This window comes from Lynx rufus, unplaced genomic scaffold (genome assembly GCF_022079265.1).
Source record: "Lynx rufus isolate CCGP_SWC_20201006 ecotype Redwood Valley unplaced genomic scaffold, mLynRuf1.p SCAF_15, whole genome shotgun sequence".
Taxonomy (NCBI): domain Eukaryota; kingdom Metazoa; phylum Chordata; class Mammalia; order Carnivora; family Felidae; genus Lynx; species Lynx rufus.
This window is the reverse complement of record NW_025814829.1, coordinates 32,343,931-32,371,294: the sequence shown is the minus strand read 5'-3', so window position 1 is coordinate 32,371,294 and position 27,364 is coordinate 32,343,931. Positions and strand designations below refer to the sequence as shown.

The 27,364-nt window shown below is 37.9% G+C and overlaps 1 protein-coding gene across 1 annotated transcript in view; it reads left to right on the top strand.

The window, feature by feature from the left end:
* Positions 1 to 27,364, top strand: part of INTS7 (integrator complex subunit 7) — a 92,781-nt gene that overhangs the window by 46,459 nt on the left and 18,958 nt on the right. The window contains exons 8-14 of the mRNA XM_047076808.1: positions 2,852 to 2,969; positions 7,869 to 8,003; positions 11,000 to 11,097; positions 13,625 to 13,864; positions 15,422 to 15,559; positions 16,631 to 16,837; positions 27,166 to 27,360. Coding sequence (XP_046932764.1) covers positions 2,852 to 2,969; positions 7,869 to 8,003; positions 11,000 to 11,097; positions 13,625 to 13,864; positions 15,422 to 15,559; positions 16,631 to 16,837; positions 27,166 to 27,360 — 1,131 coding nt within the window. The remainder of the gene's footprint in view (positions 1 to 2,851; positions 2,970 to 7,868; positions 8,004 to 10,999; positions 11,098 to 13,624; positions 13,865 to 15,421; positions 15,560 to 16,630; positions 16,838 to 27,165; positions 27,361 to 27,364) is intronic.

The window sequence follows — 27,364 nt, the reverse complement described above, 5'->3', positions numbered from 1 at the left end:
ATTTCCGTCTTTCCTCTGAAATTAGCTTATTCCCGTAAATTCTCAATCTTCAAAAATGGAATCAACATGCTCTTGTCATCAGGTTTGAAATTTTGTAGTAGTCCTTGAGTCCTTGTTGATTCCCTCATACATAATCTGTTTCAAAACGTCTTTCATATTCACACTCCACTCTCCATTCCTACCACCAAGCTGTGGTTCAGGCTATTGTCCATCACCACCTGCCTGGATTACTGCCATAGTCTGTAGGTTGGCTCCTTGGCTCTCACCTGTGTTTATCATTGCCGGAATAATCTTCCCTAATGCTTTTGATAACGTTATTCCTCTCCAGTGGCTTCCTTTTACCTTTCTCATTAAGTCTAAATTACTCTGCCTAACTTTCAACATCATCCTTAATCTGACCTAATCTTCCTTATGCAGTGTTTCTCTCTCTTAGCCTTCATCTCTTTTGGACATACCTCCTCTTAGGTCACAAATAAATACTCCATATTCAGATCTAATTGCCACAGTTCTTGTTTGCTTCATCTTGATCACAGTCTTCCCTTCCATGACCAGAAACTACTTTTGCATTTCTCCCGGGATTATTTGCTTCTGCTGCTGCTGCTTTTCTTATTAACTAGGTTTTTGTTTCAGTTGAAAAAGTACATGTGCACATGATAAAAAATTCAGAGTTCAAAGTGCACAGTGAATGAGATACAAATCATCTCTTCCCCCAGCCCTCACCCACAGAGGTGGTCAGCGTTACTATTTTCTTACATATCCTTCTGAATTTTGTCATTTGTCATCTATATGCAAGCATGTGTATGTCCCGTCTTCTTTCTGTACGAAAATGGAAATACAGTATATACATGTTCTGAACCTTTTATCAATAGTACATCTTGGGAAACATCTCATGTTAGCACTTAGATCTACTGCGTTCTTTTACCAGCTGTGCGGTACTCCCTTTATATTTCCAGTCCCACGGACGGATGGACGGACATTAGAGTTGTTTTTAGTACTTTTACTGTTACTGATTACATTGCTACATTGACTAGTTGGTTTAAGAAAAAAATCACCTTTATGAATGTACCATCTCTAAAAAAGGAGTCCTTGGGTCCAATGATATGTACATTTAAAATTTTTATATTTAATGCCACTTACCCACCAGTGAAGTTTACGCCATTTTACCATTCTATCAGCAATGCATGAGAACACCTGTATCCCACACTGTTTTCAGTATTGTATTTTATTAAACTTGTCTAATCTGGTGAAAAAAAGTCTCTTAATTCAAATTTTTCAAATTATGAGTGAGGTTTAACTTCTTATATTTAAAAGCCATTTTATATACAAAAACCATTTAGTATAAACACTATCTGTGAACTACTCATTTTTCTATTGGGTTGTCTATTTATTAGTAAGAACTTTTTGTATATTAAGGTTATTGGGCCTTCATTGACCTTACATGATGAGAATATTTTTTTTTTCCAGGTTTGTCAATTATATTTTTACTTTTTCTTTTCCCATGTTGATCCCTTAGTAGTTTTTATAGTTTTGGCTTTTATTTGTGACAAAAAAGAAACAAGAGTCTAGTTTTATCTTACCCAAATGACTCGCCAGTTGTCCTTGAACTGTTGATTTAAAAGCCCCTCTGATTTGAAATGCCATTATCGTATATTAAATTCTATGTGTAGTTGAATCCAATTCTGGGACCAGTTCTCTCTGATTGATTTCTCTGTCCATGATATGAAAAACTTTGACTTCTACAGGTTTATTATACATTTTATATTTGGTAGGGCTTATTTTGTCCGTCATTATACTTTATCAGAATTTTTCTGGATATTTTCTGATTTTTATTTTTCCATATGATCTTTAGAAACAGATGATCTAAATCTCCCCATTCCCAAGATTTTGATATTTTTATCTGGGACATACTAAGTTTATTTTATATTTTATAAAGTTTACTAACCCTTTCTGGAATTTTATTTTCTATTTTTCCCCTGGTCTTTAAGTTTTGCCATTTTCTGAACCTTTGCCCTTGTTGGAGAATGGGAATTAGTTGAATTTGCAGGGCAGTTATTTGACTACTTACAAGACATGTCCCAAGAGTAAATATACAGGATGAGGCGGGAGTCCCTGTAGTATAAGCTTATATTTATAGCTGACTGTGCTGAAAGAAAAGCATCTTCTTTTTCGTAATTCTTCAGATCATCTTAGGCATAGAGTAGATGACCCGAAATGGAGAAGAGACAGCTCATTCACTTGTATAGTAGATAGAATTGCCACATTCTATTTTTTTTAAAATATACATACATGAACTAACATACGTATCTCTCAAGTAAGCAGAGTGTGGTAGAGGTTCTGCTTGTGAGGACTAAATAGTACGTAATTTATACACTGGGCTTAATAAAAAATCACTCATGATGACCTTTTTTTTTTTTTTAAATAGACTTTATTCTTCATAATAGGTGTAGATTTATAGAAAAATGGGAAAGACAATACGGAGGATCACCACACACCCCACATCCAGTTAACCCCTATTATTGGTAATTAACATTAGTATGGCACATTTTTTAAAATTAATAAACTGTTGATACATTATTATTATTAATCAAAGTTCATTCCTTATTCTGGTTCCTTTAGTTGTTACTTGGTGTCCTTTTTCTGTTCCAGGAGCCCATCTAGGAAACTACATTATATTTAGCTAACATGTTTCCTTAGGGTCCTCTTGGCTGTGGCAGTTTGACCTAAGTTTTTATCATGGGGGGGGGGGGGGAAGATACAATTTTTCTAAAAGCTAGAACATTTAAAACAACTAGACAATTTTAAAGTATATTGGCATTTCAACTTCTGCGTTCTTTACCCCTCTGTGTTTCAGGCACTCTGTGAATGTGCCCTCCAGACTCCTTATGACAGCCTGAAACTTGGGATGTTGTCTGTCCTTTCCACACTGTCAGGGACCATTGCCATCAAACATTACTTCAGCATAGCTTCAGGTAAGGCGAAGACAGGGGAGAGCATATGGACAATGTGGTAATCCCTTTTTTCATGCTGATGGGTCATGTTGCTTCTTCTGTAAAGCCTTAGAATCCAGGACGGTTCCAATCTCATACTCTGTTATATGCTAGTGATTGATTTGAAAAGGATTTCTTAACTAATGTCTGTTGTCATAAAATCTTGCACCTTTGATTATAATTCAAGGATATTGGTTTTCTAGATTTGCCCTGTTTTGAATTATATGTAGGTGAAACAGTATTTTTGCAGATACTTAACGTAGCTTGTTTGCTTTTGTATGCCTCTGACTCAAAGTGCCCTTTGGATTTAAGTACATTTCAAAGGCCAAATGGTGGTGATGTTTAAAAGCAAATGTCACATGCCCTCTTTTAGGTATATGTCATCCCTCTGGAAAATGATTAAAATAAAACTTTACCCCAGTTCAATAATGACTTCCTAGTTGCCTATTCCAGATGATTTAACTTCAGAATGCCTTTATTGGGGTGCTTGGGTGGCTCAGTCAGTTAAACATCTGACTTTAATTCAGGTCATGATCTCATAGTTCGTGGGTTCGAGCCCCCCATCGGGCTTTGTGCGGACAGCTCAGAGCCTGGAGCCTGCTTCGGGTTCTGTCTCTCTCTCTCTCTGTCTCCCCCTCCCCCCCCCCCACTTGTGCTCTGTCTCTGCCTCTGTCTCTCAAAATTAAATAAACATTTAAAAAAAAAAAAAAAGTTGGGAAGTGGGAGAATACATACTAGTGATACAGCGGTGACCACGGCCACATCCAGTTTCTAGGATCTGCCGTAGGCAGTGGGCGTTTGCTGTGTCATGCGTGGTCCCTTTGGCAGCAGTGTAAGTTGTGACGTTGAGGAATCAGTGCCAGTGGTGGCAATATCTTCACTGAACTCATTCTGTGCATGGTTTGGGCAGTGATCTTGGTTGGTCTCTAGCCTTGCCTGTTTCCTATTTTCTAAGCTTAGTTTTCTAGCCTTTCCAGTAATTCTGTGAGGTATTTCTTTTTAAAAAAGTTTTCTTTTTGGGGCGCCTGGGTGGCGCAGTCGGTTAAGCGTCCGACTTCAGCCAGGTCACGATCTCGTGGTCCGTGAGTTCGAGCCCCGTGTCGGGCTCTGGGCTGATGGCTCAGAGCCTGGAGCCTGTTTCCGATTCTGTGTCTCCCTCTCTCTCTGCCCCTCCCCCGTTCATGCTCTGTCTCTCTCTGTCCCATAAAAAGTAAATAAACGTTGAAAAATAAATAAATAAAATAAATAAATAAAAAAGTTTTCTTTTTAATGTTTGTTTATTTTTGAGAGAGTCAGAGATAGAGCGTGACCGGGGGAGGGGTAGAGAGCGAGGGAGACACAGAATTAGAAGCAGGTTCCAAGCTATGAGCTGTCAGCACAGAGCCCGACATGGGGCTCAAACTCACAGACTGTGAGATCATGACCTTGAGCCTCAGACGCCCAACTGACTGAGCCACCCAAGCGCCCCATTCTGTGAGGTATTTCTACAGTTATCCATTGCTACAAAATAAATCGCCTCAAAACTTAGTGGCTTAAAACCATCGTGTTTGCTCTGATTCTGTATATCAGCAATTTTGATTGGCTTTTACTCAGAAAACTGCAGTCCTCTGGAACCTGGACCAGACTGGACGGTCTAAAGTAGTCTCATTCACCAGCTGGAGCGTGAAAGGCTCTCAGCAGAGGCACCATGGTTCTCCTGCATGGGACTCTCAGCAGGCCAGCTTAGCTTTGTTAACATCGTGTCCTCAGGGTCCTCACAGCAGCCAAAACTAGTTGGATTTATCTTAGCAAAAGAAGGCAGGCCACCAGCACAGAAGCACTTCTTCGCGTTTCGCTTGCACATGTTTCTTCATGTCTCAGTAGCCAGGGCAAGTCACACAACCAAGTCTAAATAAGTGGAGAAATAAACACCTCTTTAGCAAGGAATTAGAAAATTGCATTGCAAAGGGGCTTGCCTGCAAGGGATGTATTATTACAGCCTTTTTTTTTTATCAACAATCACATGCCCATTATGCTTTCCCTAAGTTCTTTTTCTACATGAATCAGCCAGTCTCAGTTTCTCAGCTGATACTTATTATCCTTGACCGACATCCTACCTGAAGATAGCTGTGGTAAACAGAGTATTAGTTGTGTCTTATAACTTATAAGTGCCTTCCCATGCAAGGTCTCATTGCTTCTGTACAAGTAGCCTTTCAAGTAAGGCACATGCAGAGGAGTTTATAAGTATTAAAATCGAGGCTTACAGATTTGCAGTGATATGTCCAAAGGCACACATTATAAAGTGCCTTAGCCTGGGCCTGAACCCAAAAGTTCTGACTTAGGGTGCAGTTTTATACTAAATGACCTAGATGTAAAATGACTTTCTTTTTCTTTATTTTTTGAAAGTCATGTATAAACTTTGTCAGGTTGTAGTATTCAAGCACTTCTTGAGCTTTGTCCTTTTATTGAATGTTGAATTTTATTAAATTGCAGTTTCTATATGGAATTAAGCAAAAGGTTTAAATAACCACATTAGGTAATGCTTATAGGAAAGTAAAAGTCAAGGATTTTACAAAATTGGACTATTCCTGTAAGCAATGGTAAATGTTTAAGTATGTTTTCATTGGTTAGATTTTTTCAATGTAAGCAGGATAGTTTGTAAAACAAAATTAAATTCTGCATCTAAATCACTAACAAATGGCTCGTAAGCATGTTAAGATGTTCAGTGTCGCACATACCTAAGAAGAATGCCAAACAAAGCCACACTGAAATACTGAAAGTCCATCAGATTGGCATAGATTCAGAAGTTTGATAGCAGGGGTGTGGGTGAACCACGACTCTCATTCATTGCTCATGGGTTGTGAATTATTAGTCTGCATAGGTGATTTGGAAATACTCATCAAAATTATAAATGAGCCAGAAATTTCACTTCTGGGAATTTTTCCTACTAATATAGTCACATATTTGACAAATGACAGATGTACAAGGGTATTCATAGCATCATTATATGTAATAGCAAAATACTATCTATCAGCAGGGGTGTAAGAGCATAAAAAAATCCATCAGTAGGGACTGCATTAAAGAAATAACGTTATACAACAGCAATAGAAGTCAGTGTAATTTATTAAAAAGAATGTATGGCATGGAATAATCTCCATGATACAATGTTTAAAGAAAAAGCAAGATGCAAAACTGTAAAAGGAGAAAGCAATAGCAAAATATGTGCACTTGCAAATTTATAGAGCCTGGAATGATACACAAGGAACTGATAATATTGGGTGCATGAAGAAGACTTCTCATTCACTGACTTTATACCTTTTTCTAATATTTGTTGAACCTTTTGAACCAGTTGCATTTATCTTAGCAAATAATTTCTAAGTAAATAAAAAAATTAAATTTAAAAGTAATATTTTCCCTGAAACAGTTAACATAGAAAAATGCCACAAAATACTATATTTTAAAGGCAGAGTATTGGCCACTATCTACTTATCATGAGTATGTGTGAATTTTTAAATTGTGTTGATGTGCGTAAAGAGAAAAAAATCTTTTAAAGGAAACACTCTAGAAAGCTAATGAAATAATGCCACACTTATTTGTGGGATTTGGGATGATTTTTGTTTTTTTCTTTGGATTTTTATGGGTTTTTTTGCCAAGTGTCCTATGATGACGCTTCATAGAAAAAAAGGAAAAATGTAAGTTGCAGAACACATTTGTAAATTTATAAATGAGTCTGTTTTGTCCAAATCACATAGGAAAGAAAAAGAATGGAGGAAATACAAGTGCCATAGTTTTGAAAAGCTTTTCAAATATTTTAAAAACACTGAGGCTTTACCTGAGCTAGTATTTTTATGTTAAACTGGGGATCAGTAAGGCGATATATGTCCCACACTGCCTGAGGTAGTCTTGGTTTATGCCAGTTGTAAGTAGTAATGATGTCCCCCTTCAGCCTCAAAAGATATGATCAACCTTGGTAGGAGAGGCAAGGTTGAAGTTGGTAGGAATCATGGAACATAAGCAAGAATGGAAAAAGGAAGGCAGGAACAAGAGACTGTTAAAAAGTTGAAAAGCTTTAATCTTCTTGAAGCTCACTCACTTATACCTGAGAGCTTCTCTACTGTATGTAAAAATATTTGCAACATAAGCCTTACGTTACAGAATTTCAAGTGTGAATTTTAAAGGTCACTGCAATCTACAGCATAGAGCGTCAGGTATAAAGCACAGGGGTAGGACATAAGTAACTGATTTTACATTACAGAATTTCAAGTGTGAATTTTAAAAGTCACTGCAATCTACAGCAGAGAGCATAAGGTATAAAGCACAGGGGTAGGACATAAGTAACAGATTTTATGATCTCAGGGGCAAGATGCTTAAAATCTTTGGGCTTCACTTTCTTCTGTAAAAAGCATTGAATCATGTGATGTCAGAATCCTTTCCAGTTCTAAAATCATGAATTCTGTGTAAACCTTAACTCTATGCCAGCCATTGAGGTAAGAAAAGCAAACTTTAAAAGTTTTGTTTCTCTTTTTCTTTCCTCTCTTAAAGGTCCGGTTTACCTGATTAGAAGCCTGTATTGACATCCTAATTTTAATGAGAACCAATTGGTTCCCCAGAACCAATCTTTAGTTGTTTTGGCTTTTGCTGTACTCCTTAGTCAGTTTTTATTAATATTTTTGTGGGAAAGTCCTATATTATTTTAGATCCTAATCATTACAGACTATCACATATACCTGTTCTAAGTACCTTGACAGGAGAAGCAGGAATGATTGTTTTTATTGATGATGGAGTAGAAGTAGATGGAGTAGAAATTTTCCTTTGAAAATGAGAAAAATGAACCTAGACATTGAATTGCTTTTGGACTATATGAGTGAATTAAATCGGTGCTACTTTTCTCTTCTTGTTTAGGAAACGTGGGTTCTTCCCCCAGATCTTCTGACTTGGTCCGATTAGCCCAAGAATGCTGTTACCATAACAACAGGGGCATTGCAGCTCATGGAGTGCGAGTCCTAACTAATATAACTGTCTCCTGTCAAGAAAAAGGTCAGTTTGATCAGGACTGATACTATATATAAACTTTCAAATTGAAGTTTTGGTGGAATTGTGTATGTGTCTTTGGTTTTTTAATCCCTTATTATTTTTAGCACTTGTGCTTTTACCTACTGGTTGCCTCCTGAAGTGTTCTTAGAGCAGGTTTTCTCAAGACTACTTAATCCCATGAAAAATAAAAATATGAAAATGAGGACCTTGGGATTGAGATTGTGAAACTGAAAGGTTTCATGGAGCATTGCCCATTTCCTCTCAGTGCTGAACTTTGCGTGGATGGTGCTGTGGGTAGGAATCGCTTATGACTGCCCTGTGGTATGACAGTTTGTTCACCTGTACAAAAGCCTGAAAAATTTAGGAAAAAATACTTTAAGTTAACAAGGGGCTTAAGTAACAAATAGTTTCACCTAGGGGCAAATGAGTTAACAGAGTAATATGAATTAAATTGGCATAGAATTTGTCTCTGGGTATTTAAAGTTAAACTGATTTGCATAATTTAAGATATGAATAGAAAATGCTTAGGGGTGCCTAGGTGGCTCAACTGGTTAAGTGGTTGGCAGACTCTTGATTTAGACCCAGGTCGTAATCCCAGGGTTCTGAGATTGAGCCCCACTTGGGGTTCTGTGGACCGTAGAGCCTCGTTAAGGTTCACTCTAGATCTCTCCCCCTGCCCCTCTTCCCTGCTGGAGCTCTTTCTCTCAGAAAAAAAAAAAAAAAAAGGAAAAGAAAAGAAAAGAAAAGAAAAGAAAAGAAAAGAAAAGAAAAGAAAAGAAAAGAAAAGAAAAGAAAAGAAAGAAAAAGAAAATGCTTACATTTTATTATATTCCTAACATCTTTGATGTAAATAAAGGCTTGAATAAGTTCATGCTGGTGTTCAAAACCAGAAATGCATTTTGGATATTTCTTCTGTTACAGTGTTTATTTTGATCTTTATTAAGGATCATAAATAGAAATCTTAGCCCCACAAAACGTCAGCACTGCTCATTCTTAGTACCTATTTTTTTTCTCTAGCATCCTGACCTTCAGTAGTCCTAACACTGTTTGTCAAGCCTTATACTAATTCAGATAACATTTCTTTAAATTGTTCTTTAAATGTTGATTCTTATTTGAATAATTAAACCTGTTTTGTTTTTTAAATAGTTATGAGTGTTTTCTACCATGTAACGTAGAAAACTGTGTGTTCTCAAAGCTCATACATATTAACCTAAATATGGTTAACTAATATATTCAGAACTTTCTAGAGCTTCTAGAGAAATTTTAGCCCCATGGCAGTGGAAAGATGCTGTAGTACTCTATTACATGAGACATCTTAAGGAATTTGTTCTTTGTGGTCTGACTTAAAACATTAATAAGATTATGTGGTATCTTCATTACTTCCTAAAAGGGGTGCAGTTTTCATTAGAAAGTTACCTTGTAGGTGAAAATAGACAAGCATAATCTCTCCAGTTAGGAAAGAAGATTAAAGATTTATGTCTAGTTTGGAAGACATGGTTTGCCGTTCCTAGTATTTTCCTCAGTGAAGCTGGTGACCCTGTTTCAGTTATGCTTTATTTATACCTTTACAGCTTTAGCTCTTGATTTAATGTGGGTATATATATCTTTTTTTAAATATTAGTTTCAGGTGTATGACACAATGATTTGATATTTGCATATATTGTGAAATGATCACCACAGTTAGTCTGTTTAACGTCAGTCACTATATACAGTTATAAAATTTTCTTCTTGTGATGAGAACTTTTAAGATCTACCCTTTTAACAACTTTCAAATATGCAGTATAGTGTTATTAACTATACTCACCATGCTATACAATACATCCCATGACTTACTCATCTCATAGCTAGAGGTTTGCACCTTTCAACTCTCTTCTCCCATTTTTACCTACCACCTGCCTCTGGCAACCACCAGTCTGTTCTTTGTACTTACGAGCTCGGTTTTTGTTTGCTTTTGCTTTTGCTTTTTGCTTGTTCATTTGTTTGTTTTAGATTCCACATATAAGTGAAATCATATGATCGTATGTCTTTTTCTGTCTGACTTATTTCACTTAACATTATGCCTTCAGTATCGATCCATGTTGTCTCAAATGTCAGGTTTTCCTTCTTTTTGTGGCTGAATAATGACCCTTTGTGTATCAATACCACATTTTCTTTATCCATCATCTTATTGGTTGTTTCCATATCTTGGCTGTTATAAATAATGCTGTAACGAACATGAAGGTGCATATGTCTTTTTGAGTTATCATTTTTATTTTCTATGAGTAAATATCCAGAAATGGAATTGCTGGATCATATACTAGTTCTGTTTTCAGTTTTCTGAAGAACCTCCATGCTGCCTTCCAGAGCAGTTGCATCAATATGCATTCTCACCAGCAGTGCACAAGGGTTCCTTTTTCTCCACATCTTCACCAGCTTGTTCTTTCTTGTCTTTTCGACAGCAGCCATTCTAACAGGTGTGAGGCGATCTCTCATGGTCGTTTTGATTTACATTTCCCTGATGATTGGTGATGTTGAGCCTCTTTTCATGTACTTATTGGCCCTCTGGATGTGTCCTTCAGAAAAATGATTTTTCAGGTCCTCTACCCAGTTTTTAATCGGAGGGTTTGTTTTTTGCTGCTGCATATGAGTTCTTTATATATTTTGGATATTAACCCCTTACCACATACATGATTTGCACATATTTTATCCCATCCAGCAGGATGCCTTTTCATTTTGTTAATGGTTTCCTTTGCTGCGCAGAAAGTTTTTAGTTTGATGTAATGTATACATTTTTATAATCATTAGTAAAGTAGTGGAAAGTGGAAGTCTAAAGATAGCCTTTACATTTCATAAGTAATGGCGCGTGTACTTTTTCAGGAAGGTTAGCTTTACACATGACAGTGTTTCCTATATCTTCCAGTCCTTAATGTTTTTTCTTCTAAGTGTGTGTGTGTGTGTGTGTGTGTGTGTATTTAATCTTCTCCATTTGACCACTGTAAAACTTAGTGTTTTTCCTCTAGACCTTTTGGCTCTGGAACAAGATGCTGTCTTTGGCCTGGAATCCCTTTTGGTACTTTGTAGTCAAGATGATAGTCCAGGTGCTCAAGCCACGTTAAAGGTGAAAATATCATTTATTTTAATATAATGCCTGTTTTTATTGCCTCAACTAGGGATTGGCAGTCTCTCTATAAAGGGCCAAATAGTAAATATTTTAAGTTTTGCAGGCTATACACTCTTGTCACAACTACTCAGTTCTACAGTTATAGGACAAAGCAGCCATGGATGGTGTGCATAAGGGGAAGAAAGAAAGTGTGGTGGTACGGCAGTAAAACTTTATTTACAAAACCAGGCAGGTGTTGGCCAAAGGGCAGTAGTTTGTCAACTCTGGCTTAAACACACAATTTGCCCTTGATCTTCACTTTCAAAATTATCGCTTTGACCATTGTTATTCCAAAGAATAGACAAAGTAAAAATCCGAACTTTGGCCTATTTTGCCTTCAGTTGACAGTGTTTATTTAGTTGAAGTAAATACATATGAAGGTCCTAGGCAACATAAGGCAAAATTAAATAGGCAGAGCCCCTGTACTTACAGAAGTTTATAATCTGAGATAACACTGATAAGAGATTTTAAAAGAGATATTTAAAATTTATTATGACACTGGAGATTTTTAAGGCTTTTAAGATGTGAAATGAGCCTACTCTTATTGGAGTGAAATATGAAATACAATTTGTGATGGTACAAAATTAAGAAAGGGGGGGCTAATAGAAGTAAAAGGCTATTAGGCAGATATTAGAGATTATAAGAATGATAGCTTGTCTAAGTTATGATTCAGTTCGAAGTAAGTCATAACTTAGTTTAGAATGTTAAGAAAAGGTATGTCACAGTGATGAACAGTAAAGATATTAGTTAAATAAAAATGTGTTTGGCAAATGATTCATCCCCAGAATCCCTTTGGAGCCACAATACATTTACATAAAAGTTTTAAAAAAGAGAGAAAGAAAACAAACCAAATCCTTTTCTTACCAGTTGTAGGTGTCAATAAAACACTGGCCTCAGCACCATGGGACATACATAGATGGTCAAGAAAGGTCTCTGTATTAGAGGAGTTCCCCATCTAGAACACACTGACGTTTATCTAAGGGACAATAATACCAAACAGAATGCACTAAGTTCCCTGGAGTACGAATCAAAGTGCAATTCTAATGAGAGGACAGAGTTAAGAGTGATTCAGTTGAACTAAGGATGTTAGGGAAGATTTGAACGAGTAGCTGTCTTGTGAGTTAAACCTTGAAAGATGGGGTAGAATTTCAGTATTGAGGAAAGATCATTTGAATCCGAGGGATGACTGTTATAGAAGTTATGAAAACAGCAATCTACCTCTCATGTTGGAAGATGGTGAATAGCCCCCTGTGGCTACATGACACAATTAGGAGATCTGGAAGATCTGCTCTGTCAAGCAGGTTACCAGACCTGATGCCAAGGAACTTTGTCTTGATTCTCAAGGTAGTTGAGGGGATATTAAAATTTCTAAAGTAATGGACATGCTGTAACATTTGTTGTAGTTATTACTGTTATTTAAATATGTCTGTTATGTGCCATACTTTGTTGACAACTTGTATATATATTTTTTTCTTTACAAAAAACCAATCTAGTGAAATTTGTCCCTCTTTAATGCTCACGAGGAAATTAAGATTCAGAAAGATAAAATAACTTGTTGAAAGATACCTAGCTGATCAAGGGCAGGCTGATCTTCAACTCTGGACCTGTCTGGCTCTGAAGACCTCATTGTGTCTTCCTAACACATACTGAAAGCTACATGGGTGTAGTGCGAAGGTGGGTTAACAGGCCCATGCTTTCAAGAGATGGAAATTAGGAAGAGATTTATGTTGTGGTAGAGAGAATGGGAAGGAGGTGGATATTGAAGATTTGGCGAAAATGGAAATGACTAAATGTAGCAATCAGTTGGCTACATAAAAATGAGAGGACTTCTGGTTTCTGGTTTTGGTGGCTGGGATATTAGTCGATGCCATTAACTGGACCGAATGGAAGTTCTAAAGCCAATTGATTTTTGGATTTCAGGTGAGAAGTAAGAAAGAAAGAAAATTAGAAGTCTCTTCCCACTTCAGTGTGCCTCAGTGTCATTTAGGACACCTTTTTTGAACTTTAAACTCCTAGTAACCCAAATACTAAAAAAAAGTTAATCTATTAAGTTTGGGACAGGTGGGGTTCGGAAATCTGTATTTTCGTTAGCATCCTGGATGATGCTGGTATAGGGAAGTTTACAAACCATACTTCAGAAGCAGTTTTTGAAAAGTAACGAAAGTGCAGCATGGTGATATCCCATTTGGCATGTATATGGCCTCTTCCTTGTTGTGATTTTCATCTCAAGTCTTTTTTTTAAATAGGCCTACCTTGAAATGAGTGGTTAATATACAGTCCCGACTTACTCTCATTTAAACATGGCTCACTTTCAGATTCTGATAATAAGATTCAGTATGCCATGTGTTTCTTAGGCAGGAAAATGTTATGCCCACAGAAAACCTTTTCCTTGATATTTCCTAATCACTTGTACGAAGTTCTTTTCTTTAAAGCTTCAGTTAATACCTTCAGCATGTAACTGGTCCATCTTTTATTCAATGTGCAGATTGCTCTGAATTGTATGGTGAAGCTAGCCAAGGGCAGGCCTCATCTTAGCCAGTCAGTGGTTGAGACCTTGTTGACCCAGCTGCACAGTGCTCAGGATGCCGCGCGGATCCTGATGTGCCATTGCCTGGCGGCCATTGCCATGCAGCTGCCAGTGCTGGGCGACGGAATGCTCGGGGACCTCATGGAGCTCTACAAGGTGATCGGACGGTCAGCCACAGACAAGCAGCAGGAACTTCTGGTAAAGAGCCACCTTTTGAACCTGCCGGGGATGAATAGATCTGGTGTAGTGGGAATTACTTTAGGAAGTCAACGTTACTGTTTGACTCTACTTAGATTAATTATGTAAGACCAAGAGTCTGCTGAAGTCAAAACAGAATTGGAACTGTGAGCTTTTGACTGTTTCCACTTTTGATTTACAAAGCTCTGTTTAGTTCAAATCTAAAACTGCATTCTTCCCAAGCCCTGTCAAGTTGCTTAGTGTAGCCAAGCCTCCAGTCTGATATTTTTGTTTTATTACAAAGTGAAAATAATTTTTTTTCCTTTCTAATGCAAAGCAGTAATGAACTAAACCCTGTTTTATACTTTCAAAAATGTAAGTTAAAGACGTAATGATAACAGTGACCATAAATTAGCTCAAATTCCTCTTTTCCAATTCAGGACCTCTGTAGCTGTTTAGAATCCTGTTTAGGTTTCAGTATAGTCCTGGGGTTGGGAAAGGTGCATGCTTAGAAACAGAAGACAGGGAAGCTATATGATAACGTGTAGTTGGAAGTTCTCCAGGGCTGAGAGTAGGCTTCGCTCTAAATAAGCATAAATGAGATGTAAGCCTTAAGTTGGCCGCTTCATATTGTGGTCATCTGAATTTAGGGCTTGGAGAAAAGTGTAATGAGATTTCTTACTCAAGCTCATTTTATATTTAATCCTCCGGGGAGAATTGTGTAAAAGATTACCCCCATTTCATTCCTACCAGGAAAAGTTACCCTTGATGACCAAGTGGCAGTAGCCATGGGAATGACATCATACAGTTATCCCAGCCTATGTGGACCTTTGTATATATCAGCTTCAGAATACTAAGACACAGTTAGCCAAGTTTATTTTTTATTGAAGCAGCATTTTCAACTAATGTTCTTTGTCCCTTTTTTGTTAGTACTACTGTGAGACAGTTTTAAATTATGAAACATAATATTAAAGCATAAAGAATAATATGAAAACATTTGCATCCATCACCTAGCTTAAGAAAAAAAATCTTACCAGTACAGTTGAATTGTACTTCCCTATGTACCTCCCTAATAGTATCTTCTTCCTTCTCCCAGAGCTAACCACTGTCCTGCATTTGGTGTTCATCGTTCCCATGCATGTTACACATTTACTACCTTGGTATATATCCTAAGTAATAAACAATATTCTTTTCATATTTTTAACTTTATATAAAGGTTATTTTGCTACATGAAATCTTTTGCATGTTGTCTCTTTGCCTATTTGGTGGGAGCCATCTAATAGATAAGGGTATCTCTGGTTTACCCCTTTCACTACTATATGGTATTTCACTGTGTGATATCATAATCTCCTTATCCGTATTTATGGGCATTGTTTCTGATTATTTGCTATTATAAACAATACTCTGAGCAATGGGATAAATTGCTTAATGACTTCGAAGTGGAAAATTAATAAATGTCAAAGGAAAACAAATTTTGTTCTTTTTTGATGGGTTCTAATTTTTCTCCCTTTTGGTTAAAGTTATCTATGACATTACATGTTTTCTTCCTTATTTTTCTTACTTCTTTCTCAACGTTAGGTGAGTTTGGCCACTGTGATATTTGTAGCAAGTCAGAAAGCACTATCCGCTGAAGTAAAGGCAGTAATTAAGCAGCAGCTCGAAAGTGTCTCCAATGGATGGACTGTTTACCGAATTGCCAGACAGGCATCCAGAATGGTACGTGTTATCCTTCTGTGTGAACTGGGTTGGTGAAAGTGACAGGTTACAAACCTTTGATTGTGTGATTGTCACCCCTAGTCAAGATGGAAAGTAAATATGGAAGTATGTTTTAGTCACGGGATTGAAAGATGATAATGGAAAGGACCTAGTTTATGACTTTTCTCGTGTGTTGTTATGGGGAAAGTTCCACGGGAATTCCAAAAATATGAACTCTTTTTGGCTGAAGAGTTTCAGCCACTTCATTTTGCCCTGTATTCTCATAACCACAGCTGCCTCCCACCCACCACTTCCATCCTCCATCATCAGTACACCAGATCTTTCTTCCTTCTCTCTCTCCAACCTTGTCATTCTTATTTGGAGATAGGGGCACGTTTTAGTAGGCTGTTCCCTTCTCAGCCATATGAAAAGCCTAACAACTTTTATTTTGTTTGAGAGAAATATAGAGCTTGGACAGTATAGAAATCCTTTGGGGATAAGACCAGAGAGCAAGTTTGAGAAGTGTTATTCTAGATATTGTAACACATGTTCTCATTTTACGGTGTTTCTCAAATGTGGGGAGGAGCTCTATCGAGAGAACAATTCTTTGTTATAGTCAATACCCCCAAGCATCCAGGCACTGCAGGATACCGAGCTCACGTTCCCCCCAACAGCTCCCCTCCCTCGGTCATTTCGAGAGGCATTCGCGGTGCTGCTAATAATCACTTCAGGGAACTTACTGGAGTTCACATCCCACCTCCCCACTGCACTAACTAGCTCATACAGAATGACATACAGTAGGTGTTCATACTTTCTATAGTTTGAACTAAAATTCTAGATGTGAGTTATAGTTCATTCCATTTATTTTCTCTTTGGAACTGTTTTAGAAAAGAACTTCAGGCATTCTGTTATATAAAAGCAGCTCAGCATATTTTCTCTGAAGAAATACTTAGACTGAGTCTCAAAGAATTATATAATGTGAAGAATGATTGTTAAAACTTATCCAAGGTTTGAGTTTGTCTTTTAGCTGCCTCACTACCTAATTCAAATGTAAGAATCTCATCATGTGCACACCCTCCCCCCCCTTTTTAGGGTAACCATGACATGGCCAGAGAGCTTTATCAGAGTTTGCTGACTCAGGTTGCCTCAGAACATTTCTACTTCTGGCTGAATAGTCTGAAGGAGTTCTCACATGCAGAACAGTGCCTCACCGGGTTGCAAGAGGAGAACTATAGTTCAGCACTTTCTTGCATTGCTGAGTCTTTAAAATTCTACCACAAAGGGATTGCTTCCTTAACAGTAAGTACTCTTAATTCTCCTTTGGTGATGATAACTTGATTCGTGTGAGAATGGTCTCCCTTTTCTTTTTGGGTTATTCTGTTCTAACTACCTTGAAAAATCTGCTGATAAATAGATTTAGCAATATTAAAACAATAAATAGGATGTGGTAGTAAATCCTTAACCCCTCCCCCACTTTTTAATATTCATAAGTTGATGGAAGTTTATCATTTTGTTTTTGTCAAGTACTAGGTACCACAGAGAAGAAGGATTACTGAATCCATGCAGAAAGGACACGTGGAGATAGGTATTTCCTCTCTAGACTCCTAGTAATAAGACGTACTGGCTCAGTACCAACCATCACATGTAACTCCCTGCCCCCTATTTCATGCCTGGAAGCTGCTCACTAAGAAACTAGAGTTTCTTACTTTGTAGACAAAGAAGGAATTATCAAGGATGCTAGCGTCCCATTTTTTACCCCTTTGTGATATCCTCCTATTCAAATTAATAGTCAGCCAGCTACTGTTTTTTGTTTTCTCTGCCAGGAGAGTAAAGGGGTTGCAGGAAGGGCAGACCATTAACATTTCTTACGTTTCCTTGAAATGAGTCGTATTCCAAAGTAAGAACCTATATCCAAGAGGAGCGTGTTCTGTATTAATGCAAAGATTTTTTTCCCCTCAAGAGTAAAGAGTTTATATAATCAAAATTAGACAATTTGTAAGTATTGTCACCCAACTTTTAAGATTGTATATATTTACATGGAACCATAAAACTTTTGGTACCTGTTTACATATGTTTATCACGTAATCTAAACTATTCTTAATGGTGGGCCATCCCAAAAGAGATGCTCCGAAGTAGAATAAAGAGTAAACAGATGTCACAAAAGAGACAGAATATTCAGACTCCTGTGGTACATATCTTTTGAAGTATAATTTCTTTTTTAGCTAGGATTAATCAGCAGCTGTTTTAAAAACGGGAATACACAAATGGCTTCTCTCTAGCTCATGGTGCTCTCAGTAGCAGGGACTACTGTGATTCTTTCCTCTTGATTATTCCAGGAAGAGAGTGTCGTTACCTATATCAGGCTAATAAATGCCTCAGAAAATCAAAAGGTACGGTTATTGGTTGCGATCAGTAAAATTATTTCATTTTCTAGTTCACGTGCAGCTTGTTTATTCAGCACAGAAAATGGTTCTATCCGTGAAGGAAGCTCAGAGAACAGTGAAGCAGACAGAGTTAATATTATGAAAATCCTGTTGAATATTTAATAGTCTTCTAATGATTTGTGTGGTATGTGTATTTAATGAGGCTTGGCAGTAATTAAGGATTGAATTCTGACATAGAAAGTACTCAGTTGACAGACAGAAAGCCCCTGTCTTCATCTCCGCTCTGCCGTTAACATATTATGACCTAAGGCAGGTTATTGGGCCTCACATCATCTCCTTTTGAAATGGAGTTCTTTTATTCAACAGACCATAAGCACTTACTATGTGCCAGACGCTGCTTTGAGGTTAAAAAAAAAAAAAAATCAGGAAATGATTCTCTTCTTGATAACAGCTTAGAGAAGAAGGCAGTATGATCCTTACAGTCATTTGGAACTTTCCACATTTCTGATTGTACTATACCATCAGGGTTTTTGTAAAGATTTTATTTTTATCATTCATTGGGCAAGTGTGGATTTGATACTAGCTTTGCATCTTTGTAACTGAGAAGATATGAGCACAGACGCCCTTCTACTCCTGCCACGTGAATGAGCTGATGTGAGATTGTACAGCTCTGTGAATTACCTCCTTCAGCCAGACTAAACAAGAGAAGCTCAACATTCTGTGCTTACGGGGACCCTACAGCGACGCTGGGTAGCTAATTTCCCAACACAGTGATTAATGATACAGTTATCTTGCTACTTAAGAATAAAAATTGTAAAAAGTATTTTAGTTTTCTGTGCTGTGTAACAAATCACCACAAATTTAGTGACTTAAGACAACACTCATTTATTATTTCACTGTGTCCATGAGCCAGAAGTCCAGACATGGCTTAGCTGGGTCCTCAGCTCATATTGACCTGGTTGCAGTCATGGTGTCTGCCAGGGCCAGTCTTGTCTGAGGCTCAAGGAAGCGCAGGGTCCTCTTCAGAACTCACGTTTGCCGAATTCATTTCCTCACAGCTGTAGAATCTGTGGAAGCTTCAAGTCCAGCAGGAAGATCTCTCACCTTCAAGACTGTCTTTTAATGGGCTCACCTGATTAGGGGAGCTCCATCCAGAATATACGAATCTCTCTTTTGATTGATACAGAGTCACTTCATTAAGGATCTAAATTACATCCCCCCAATTCATCACCTTTGTCATATTGCACTAGTTAGAAACAAGTAACAGGTTTCATTCACACTCAGAGATTACTGAAGATGTGGATACCAAGGGATATGAACCAGAGGAACCATCTTAGCATTCTGCCTACGATGGTGGATTGTTAACTTTATTTTAAAAGAGTCAATATGTGTAACATCTCCATATGCATTGTAGAGGGTATATAAAAGTGTAACAAATATCCAAGTATACCTGTCATCTTCAGGAAATGGGACATTACCATAGCTTCTAAAATTCATGCATATTCCTTCATGTTTGCAGACCATTTCCTACCCTACAAAGGTAACCACCATCCTGCATCTTGTGTGTACCGTTCCCTCGCCCTTCTTTATAATTTTAATGCGCTTTTTTGTAATTCTAGACAAGGTACCATTTTATGTTGTTTTTGAATTTTATATAAAAAGAAATCCTACATATTTGTATTCAACTTGCTTTATCTAAATTATGTTCTTTTTTTTTTAATTTTTTTTTTTTCAACGTTTATTTATTTTTGGGACAGAGAGAGACAGAGCATGAACGGGGGAGGGGCAGAGAGAGAGGGAGACACAGAATCGGAAACAGGCTCCAGGCTCCGAGCCATCAGCCCAGAGCCTGACGCGGGGCTCGAACTCGCGGACCGCGAGATCGTGACCTGGCTGAAGTCGGACGCTTAACCGACTGCGCCACCCAGGCGCCCCAAAAAATGTTTATTTTTGAGAGAGAGAGAGCACAAGCAGAGGAAGGGGCAGAGAGAGAGGGAGACACAGAATCGGAAACAGGCTCCAGGCTCTGAGCCATCAGCCCAGAGCCTGACGCGGGGCTCAAACTCACGGACCGCGAGATCGTGACCTGGCTGAAGTCGGACGCTTAACCGACTGCGCCACCCAGGCGCCCCTTTTTTTTTTTTTTTAAGTTTTATTGATTTTGAGAGAGAGTGTGCGAGGGACAGCGTGCATGAGGGGAGGGGCAGAGTGAGAGGTTGAGAGAAGCCCAAGCAGGCTTCGCGCTGTCAGCACAGAGCCTGGCTCGGGCCTTGATCCCATGTACCATGAGATCGTGACCTGAGCTGAAATCAAGAGCTGGACGCTCAACTGACTGAGCCACCCAGGCTCCCCCATCTGAATGATGTTCTTAAGATTTATTCATCTTGTTGTGTGAAGCTCTAGGTCAGTTTTACTGCTGTATATTCTTATATGAATATTTGCCCCTCCTAGTGTTGATAGAAATTTTCATTTTTTCCAGTTTTTTGCTAGTATAACAGTACTGCTGTGAACATGCTTGTACATGTCTTTCGATACACCTATGTAAAGCTTTCTCTAGGACAGTCATTCTCAGTTAGGGATGATTTCATCCTTCCAGAGGACATTTGGCAATGTCTAGAGACATTTTTGGTCATCGTGATTTGTCATGGTATTACTGGCATTTATAGCGAGCACAGGCCACAGATGCTGCTAAACATCCAACAATCCACAGGACAAGTCCCTTCAACAAAGAATTACTCGGTTCAAAATGTGGCTGGTACACTGAGGTTGAAAACCCTCTTCTAGGGCAGTAGACCTCAGTCAAAGTGGTTTATCTGTCCCCTGCTCCAAAGTGTGTGGGGATGTTTCTCTTTGTCATAGGGTAAGGGGGACTGCTACTGGCTTTAATCCTGAAATGCCCAGGACACTCCTGCCTCTGCTAAGAAATACTGCTCTGATATATTTCCTAGGAGGGTAATGGCAAGGTTATGTGTACCTTCAACTGACGAATACCAGGAGCCTCTCTACAGTGGTTTACAAACTTCTAGTCCTCCCAGCAGGGTATAAGAGTTCTGTTGCTCTGCATTGTTCTCCTGACTTGGTATATTCTAGAAGTTCTGATTGACATTTCTCAAGTCATTAATTCAATTAAACATTTTACTTACTTATTTTCTTATTTATTAGGTATAAATGACATGTAACATACTGGTTTCAGGTATATAATACAATGATTCAATATTTGTATATATTGTAAGATGATCACTACAATAAGTGTAGTTAGTTAATATCCATCATCAGCATACATAGTTATAAAATTTTTTCTCTTGCTGACAAATTAAGATCTACTCTCTTAGCACCTTTCAAACTGCAATACAGTATTATTAACTATACTCACCATACTATACACAATATCCCCATGATTTATTTATTTTATACCTGGGAGTTTATACTTTTGACCCCCTTCACCCATTTCACCCACCTACCTACCACCCCCCCCCCACCTCCCCACCTCTGGCAACCACAAATCTATTCCCTGTATTTATGAGCTTGGGGTTTTTTTGTTTGTTTTTTGTTTTGTATTCCACATATAAATGAGATCATACAACATTGGTCTTTGTCTGACTTATTTCACTTAGCATAATGCCCTCATCGTCCATCGGTGTTATTGCAGATGGCAAAATTTCACTTTTTTATGACTTAATAATATTCCATTATATATATGCACCACATTTCCTGTATCCATTCATCTGTTGATGGACGTTTGGATTGTTGCCATATCTATTGTAAATAATGCTGTAATGAACATGGGGGTGCATATATGAGATAATGTTTTTGTTTTCTTCAGATGAATACCCAGATGTGGAATTGCTGGATTATATGGTAGTTCTGTTTTTAGTTTTTTGAGAAACTTTCCATACTGTTTTCCATAGTGGCTAACACCAGTTTACATTCCCACTAACAGTATATCAGAGTTTCCTTCTCTCCACATCCTTGATAATATTTATTTCTTATCTTTTTGATGATGGTTATTCTAACAGATATGAAGTGATATATTGTGGTTTTGATTTGCATTTCCCTGATGATTAGTGACGATAAGCATCTTTTCATGTACCTCTTGGCCATCTTTATGTCTTCTTTGGAAAAATGTCTAGTCAGATCTACTAATTTTGTAATCAGATTGTTGTTTGTTTTGTTTTGTTTTGTTTTGTTATTGGGTTAATAAGAGTTCTTTATATATTTTGGATATTAGCCCCTTGTCAGATATAGGATTTGCAAATCTTTTCTCCCATTCAGTAGTTGCCTTTTTATTTTCTTGAAACAATTAAACATTTGTTTCATATTTGGCCACTTGTATTTTGTGTTTGTGTGTATGTGTGCGTGCGCTCGCGCGTGCGTGTGTGTGTGTGTGTGTGTGTGAGAGAGAGAGAGAGAGAGAGAGAGAGAAAAGATGTTTCACAGAAGTGAAAGTTGAAGTTTTTTGTTCATTTTCCTAGCAGGCTGGTTATCTTACTGATTTGTCAGAGTTCCTTATATGTTCTGGATACTAGTTTTTTTATAGGTGATATGAGTTGCAAATACCTTATTTTGTAGCTTTTATTCCCCACTTTCTATCTTTTGATGAACAGTAGTTCTTAGTAGTCTAAGACTTAATGGTCTAAATTATTGGTCTTTCTTCCTTTATGGTTTTTGTTTTAAAATTTTTTTCCCCAGTTCATGCTTCCTTTACCTTTGTAGCTTGTTTTGCTCAGCTTTATGTTTATTCATTCATTTTATTGTTTTTACATATTGTGGTAATTCATTCATTTTCATTGCTCTGTGATATTCTTTTGGTGACTGTTAAAGCAATTTGTTTATCTTTGATATCACTGGGGAACATTTGGATTATTTCCAGTTTGGGACTATTAAGAGTAATTTGATATGAATATTCTAATGTACATCTTTTGGTAGACGTGTGCATTTCTTCTGAATGGTAGTGCTGTGTCATAAGATATACTGAGACTCAGCTTTAATAAATACCACCAAAAGTTTCCCATGGTGGTTTCCAGCTCAGACTCTTACCAGTATAAATGCTTTTTGGGGTTCATAGTGTTTCTTGATTTATGGCTTGATGACTTTGATCATTTTCAAACATTTGGCCATTGTCTCTTCAGCTATAGCTTCTGTCCCTTTCTCTTTCATTTAGGACTCCAGATACCTACAATAACTCTTTTCACCATGTTTCATTTTTCTCTTACATTCTCTTCTGCATTTTACATCTTTTTATCTCTCTGTTCTTAGCTCTATGTATGTTCTTCTGACCCATCTTCCAATTCAGTGATTCTTACATTGTGTCTGATCTGCTGTCAGACCTATTCATTAGGTCCTTAATTTCATTTGTTGTGTTTTTTTTTTCAGTTCCAGAATTTCCATTTGGCTATTTTATATTTTCCAGTTCCCTGCCAGGACTCTGTCTTGCCATTTACTTTCTTTTAACTAATTCATGTCTGATGTTCTGTTTTCTGGATCCATTGTGGCTTGTGTCTTAGACTGATTTTTCTGCCTCTTGGTTTGGAGAATTTTGTCTTTTTTGTATGCTAGGTAATTTTGTATTTGGTTTTGGACACTGTGGGTGAAAAAGTATCCAATTACATCATCCAGAGCCTTACATCTCTTTCTTTGCCCTTGGCAGGCAGTTAGGGTAAGATCACCTTAATCCAACCAAGGACTGAACTGATTCAAAGCTAGGCTTCAGTCCTGGAGAGAGCCAGTACATTTTTGGGTTCTCCTGACTCCTGGGGCGTAGCCCTTTGAGGTTATAGCCAAAAGCCTGAAATGTTCTTCCCAGCACCCCCTTGGTCCTAGGAGATTGCCAGCAATTCTGCTCAGCTTCTCAGACTCTCAGGAGCAGCTTGCAAGTTAGCAAGTATCTCAAGGGAGAAAATGTTACCAAATGTTAGTCTCACCTCCTTGCATTTTCCATCTCTCCATGATTTTTTACTTCAAAATCCTTTTTTGCCTTAAGCTCTTCAGTGCTTTCAAATAGATGTTCTTAATATTGTATTCAGTCTTCACTGCTGTTGTTAGCAGGAGGCCTGGTCTAAAACAGTCTAGGCCATGATTGCTTTATGCTTGGCTTATTCTTTCAAAATCTGAGCTTATAGTAAGCAAAATAAGCCAGACACAAAAAGACACATGATACGTGATTCCACTTGTACGAGATATGTAAAGAAGTCGGATTTATAGGAACAAAAGTACAATGGTGGTTGCCAGGTCCAAAGTTTGCATTATGACTTACACATACACACACTCACCCTGTTTTTTAACTGGGCTCATCAGATAGCTTTCTTTTAAGCCATGTTGGTTTCTTTAGGTAGCTCCATTTAGAAAATTGGGTGGGGGGGCACCTGGGTGGCTCAGTCAGTTAAGCATCTAACTTTGGCTCAGGTCATGATCTCACGGTTCATGGGTTCAAGCCCTGCGTAGGGCTCTGTGCTGGAGCCTGGAACCTGCTTTGAATTCTGTGTCTCCCTCTCTGCCTCTCCCCGACTCATGCTCTGTCTGTCTGTCTGTCTGTCTCTCTCTCTCTCTCTCTCTCTCTCTCTGTCTGTCTCTCAAAGGAAATAAACTTTAAAAATAAAAAAAGAAAATTGGGTAAGTACTACAAGTCAACAGTTAAGTAGTGTTATTTGCATACCTCACAAAGATTTAACTGTAAATGTTTAGGGGAAAAGAAAGAAGGAAGGGAAAAAAAGCAAGGAAGGAGAAAAATAGTTATTTAACGGGGAAGTAAAATAGCAATCCAAATAGTGGGGATAGCTCTTCCCAATTAGCTGATGCCTCAGAGTAAGCCTTAGGGAGAGCTCTGAGTCTGTTGTTCCTTCATTGGCATGTGTTGAATTCACTGAATATCATTCCTCCTTGAGGAAGTTGCAAGGGTAATATTAGTTACATATAATTTTTGCTTTACCTGTTAACCTTAGATTCCCAACTTCTGTTTAAGCTTTAGCTTCAATACAAAGAAAAATAAATAATATCCTTTATATTCCTTATTAGCATTATGCATACTGCTATAAATCTAAGTTTTATTTCTTACACATTTTCTGTCTTTCATGGGTGATCTTACCGTAAAGCCTCTGACCTCTATGACAAATCTATCTTTTCTGTGTTCTTTTGAACATGTGTTATATCTAGCATTGCTTTCCTTCAGTTTAACACAATCCAAGATGCACAGTCACTTTCAAGGTGACCATCTTACATCACCAATAAAATATTCAAAAATAAATCCAGAATTGCGGTAAATCTCCCTCATTGTAACTACATCTTGCTTCTCTTTCAGTTTTATAATGCATGTTGGGACAAGATTGCCAGTGTTTTTTGTCTGGTCAGATGGTCTGTATTTATATAAAAGTATCATATACACCTACTTGTATTCCTGACCATTGTAAAGTTACTGACAAGCAGTAAGTTAAAAATAGCAGGTAGTAGTTTAAGGAGCAGAGGAGGTCTTATAAGAGCAAATTAAATCTCTAAGGAATTAAAAACAATTGAACTGATCTGTTTAATCTCCTAATCTATGCTGTGTCATGATTAGAACAGACATCCCAAAAGCATGAAAACCACAGAATTCACTATATTGAGTACAATTATTACCTCTAACTACTATAGCTCTATTTATATGTAGCTTTTAAATATCATCAAGGACCTTGGAATTTAAGAAGGATACTAGAGCAGGTGTGTGTTCTAGGGAGTGGCTAAGTCCTAGAGTAAAATATGAATACTACCAAATAACAAAACTTACTATTTGACATTAAAAGTAGAGAGAAGTACACCAAGGTCAATATGTGATACTTGGCTAGATGGTAATATTGTACCTGACTTCCCTAAGTCAAATGCATTGCTCTCCTGCTGAAAGGATAGTGTTAAGTGAGGTAGTATCTAAGGAGCAAACAGCATCAGCATGTTTTAAGCTAGTCATATCAGAGGAAAATTATTTTCACTATGCCTCCATTTATTGTTAATTTAGCATATTTTTGGTATGCCTTGTGTTGAAAGCACCATGCTCGGTTCTCTGCTAGAGTAGTTGCTGAGTAGTTAAAAGTTGTCCTGGTTCGTTGCCAATGAGTCTCTGGCTTGACTTAACATTTTTTGCCCCCTCTACGTAGCAAATGTTGCTTTTACTATCCAGGACCCTAGATAAGTACCCTGATACTTCTCCATCTTCATTGAAACTTACTTGTGTGTTTTGAACCGTTCTTCCTTCCATTAGCCTCTCTCTGCATTCTAAACATGTCTACTCAGAAATTCTTTTTAGTATTAATCTGGGCTCACAGTGGGAAAATGCAGCTATGAGACAACATGTTTTTTTAACAGTGACTGTCTAGCACCATGTTTCTTCTGCCCTTATCTTTCTTTCCTCCTTCACTTCCCAACTTTTAAAAATCCTATTCATGATTCCAGTGATGAGAATTTCAGGTTAGAAAGGTAGGAAGGTGGTGGGGTGCCTGGGGTGGCTCAGTTGGTTAAGCCTCTGACTTTGGCTCAGGTCATGATCTCACGGTTCGTGGGTTCGAGCCCCACGTCGGGCTCTGTGCTGACAACATGGAACCTGCTTGGAATTCTGTGTCTCCTTCTTTCTTTACCCCTCCCCTGCTTCCGCTCCATTTGTCAAAAATAAATAAACGTTAAAAAAAATTTTTTTTTAATTTTTTTTAACATTTATTTATTTTTGAGACAGAGAGAGACAGAGCATGAATGGGAGAGGGTCAGAGAGAGAGGGAGACACAGAATCTGAAACAGGCTCCAGGCTCTGAGCTGTCAGCACAGAGCCCGACGTGGGGCTCGAACCCACGGACCGCGATATCATGACCTGAGCCGAAGTCAGACGCCCAACTGACTGAGCCGCCCAGCGCCCCTAAAAAAAATTTTTTTTTTTAAAGAAAGTAAGGTGGTGATAAGGGGGTTTTGGAAGAATGATAAAGTCCTTGAAGTGTCCCTCAAATGATAACCTACTGGTGATGATCGAACCAACCCACATGCTATAGAGACTGTGAATGTAGGAAGTAAAGAACCTGAATGCTGATGAAACATACAGTTTTTCAGAGCTGATGCTAAGTATGCTAAGTTTTTCTTTCTAATATTACATCATTCCTCTTATAATGTAGGTGTTTGTTTATCCATCAGTGTTAGAGCTACTGCTCTTATGCACAAACGGTGACGAATACTTTTTGTCTGGCCCCATCTTGCTCTTATGTTTATTTTGTCTTATATATATCTTTTTCCCCCCAGGCTGCCAGTACACCACTGAATCCTTTAAGTTTTCAGTGTGAATTTGTAAAACTCAGGATTGACCTTCTACAAGCCTTCTCTCAACTTATCTGTACTTGCAATAGCCTAAAGACAAGCCCTCCACCTGCAATTGCCACAACCATTGCCATGACCTTAGGGAATGACCTTCAGAGGTGTGGTCGCATCTCCAATCAGGTGT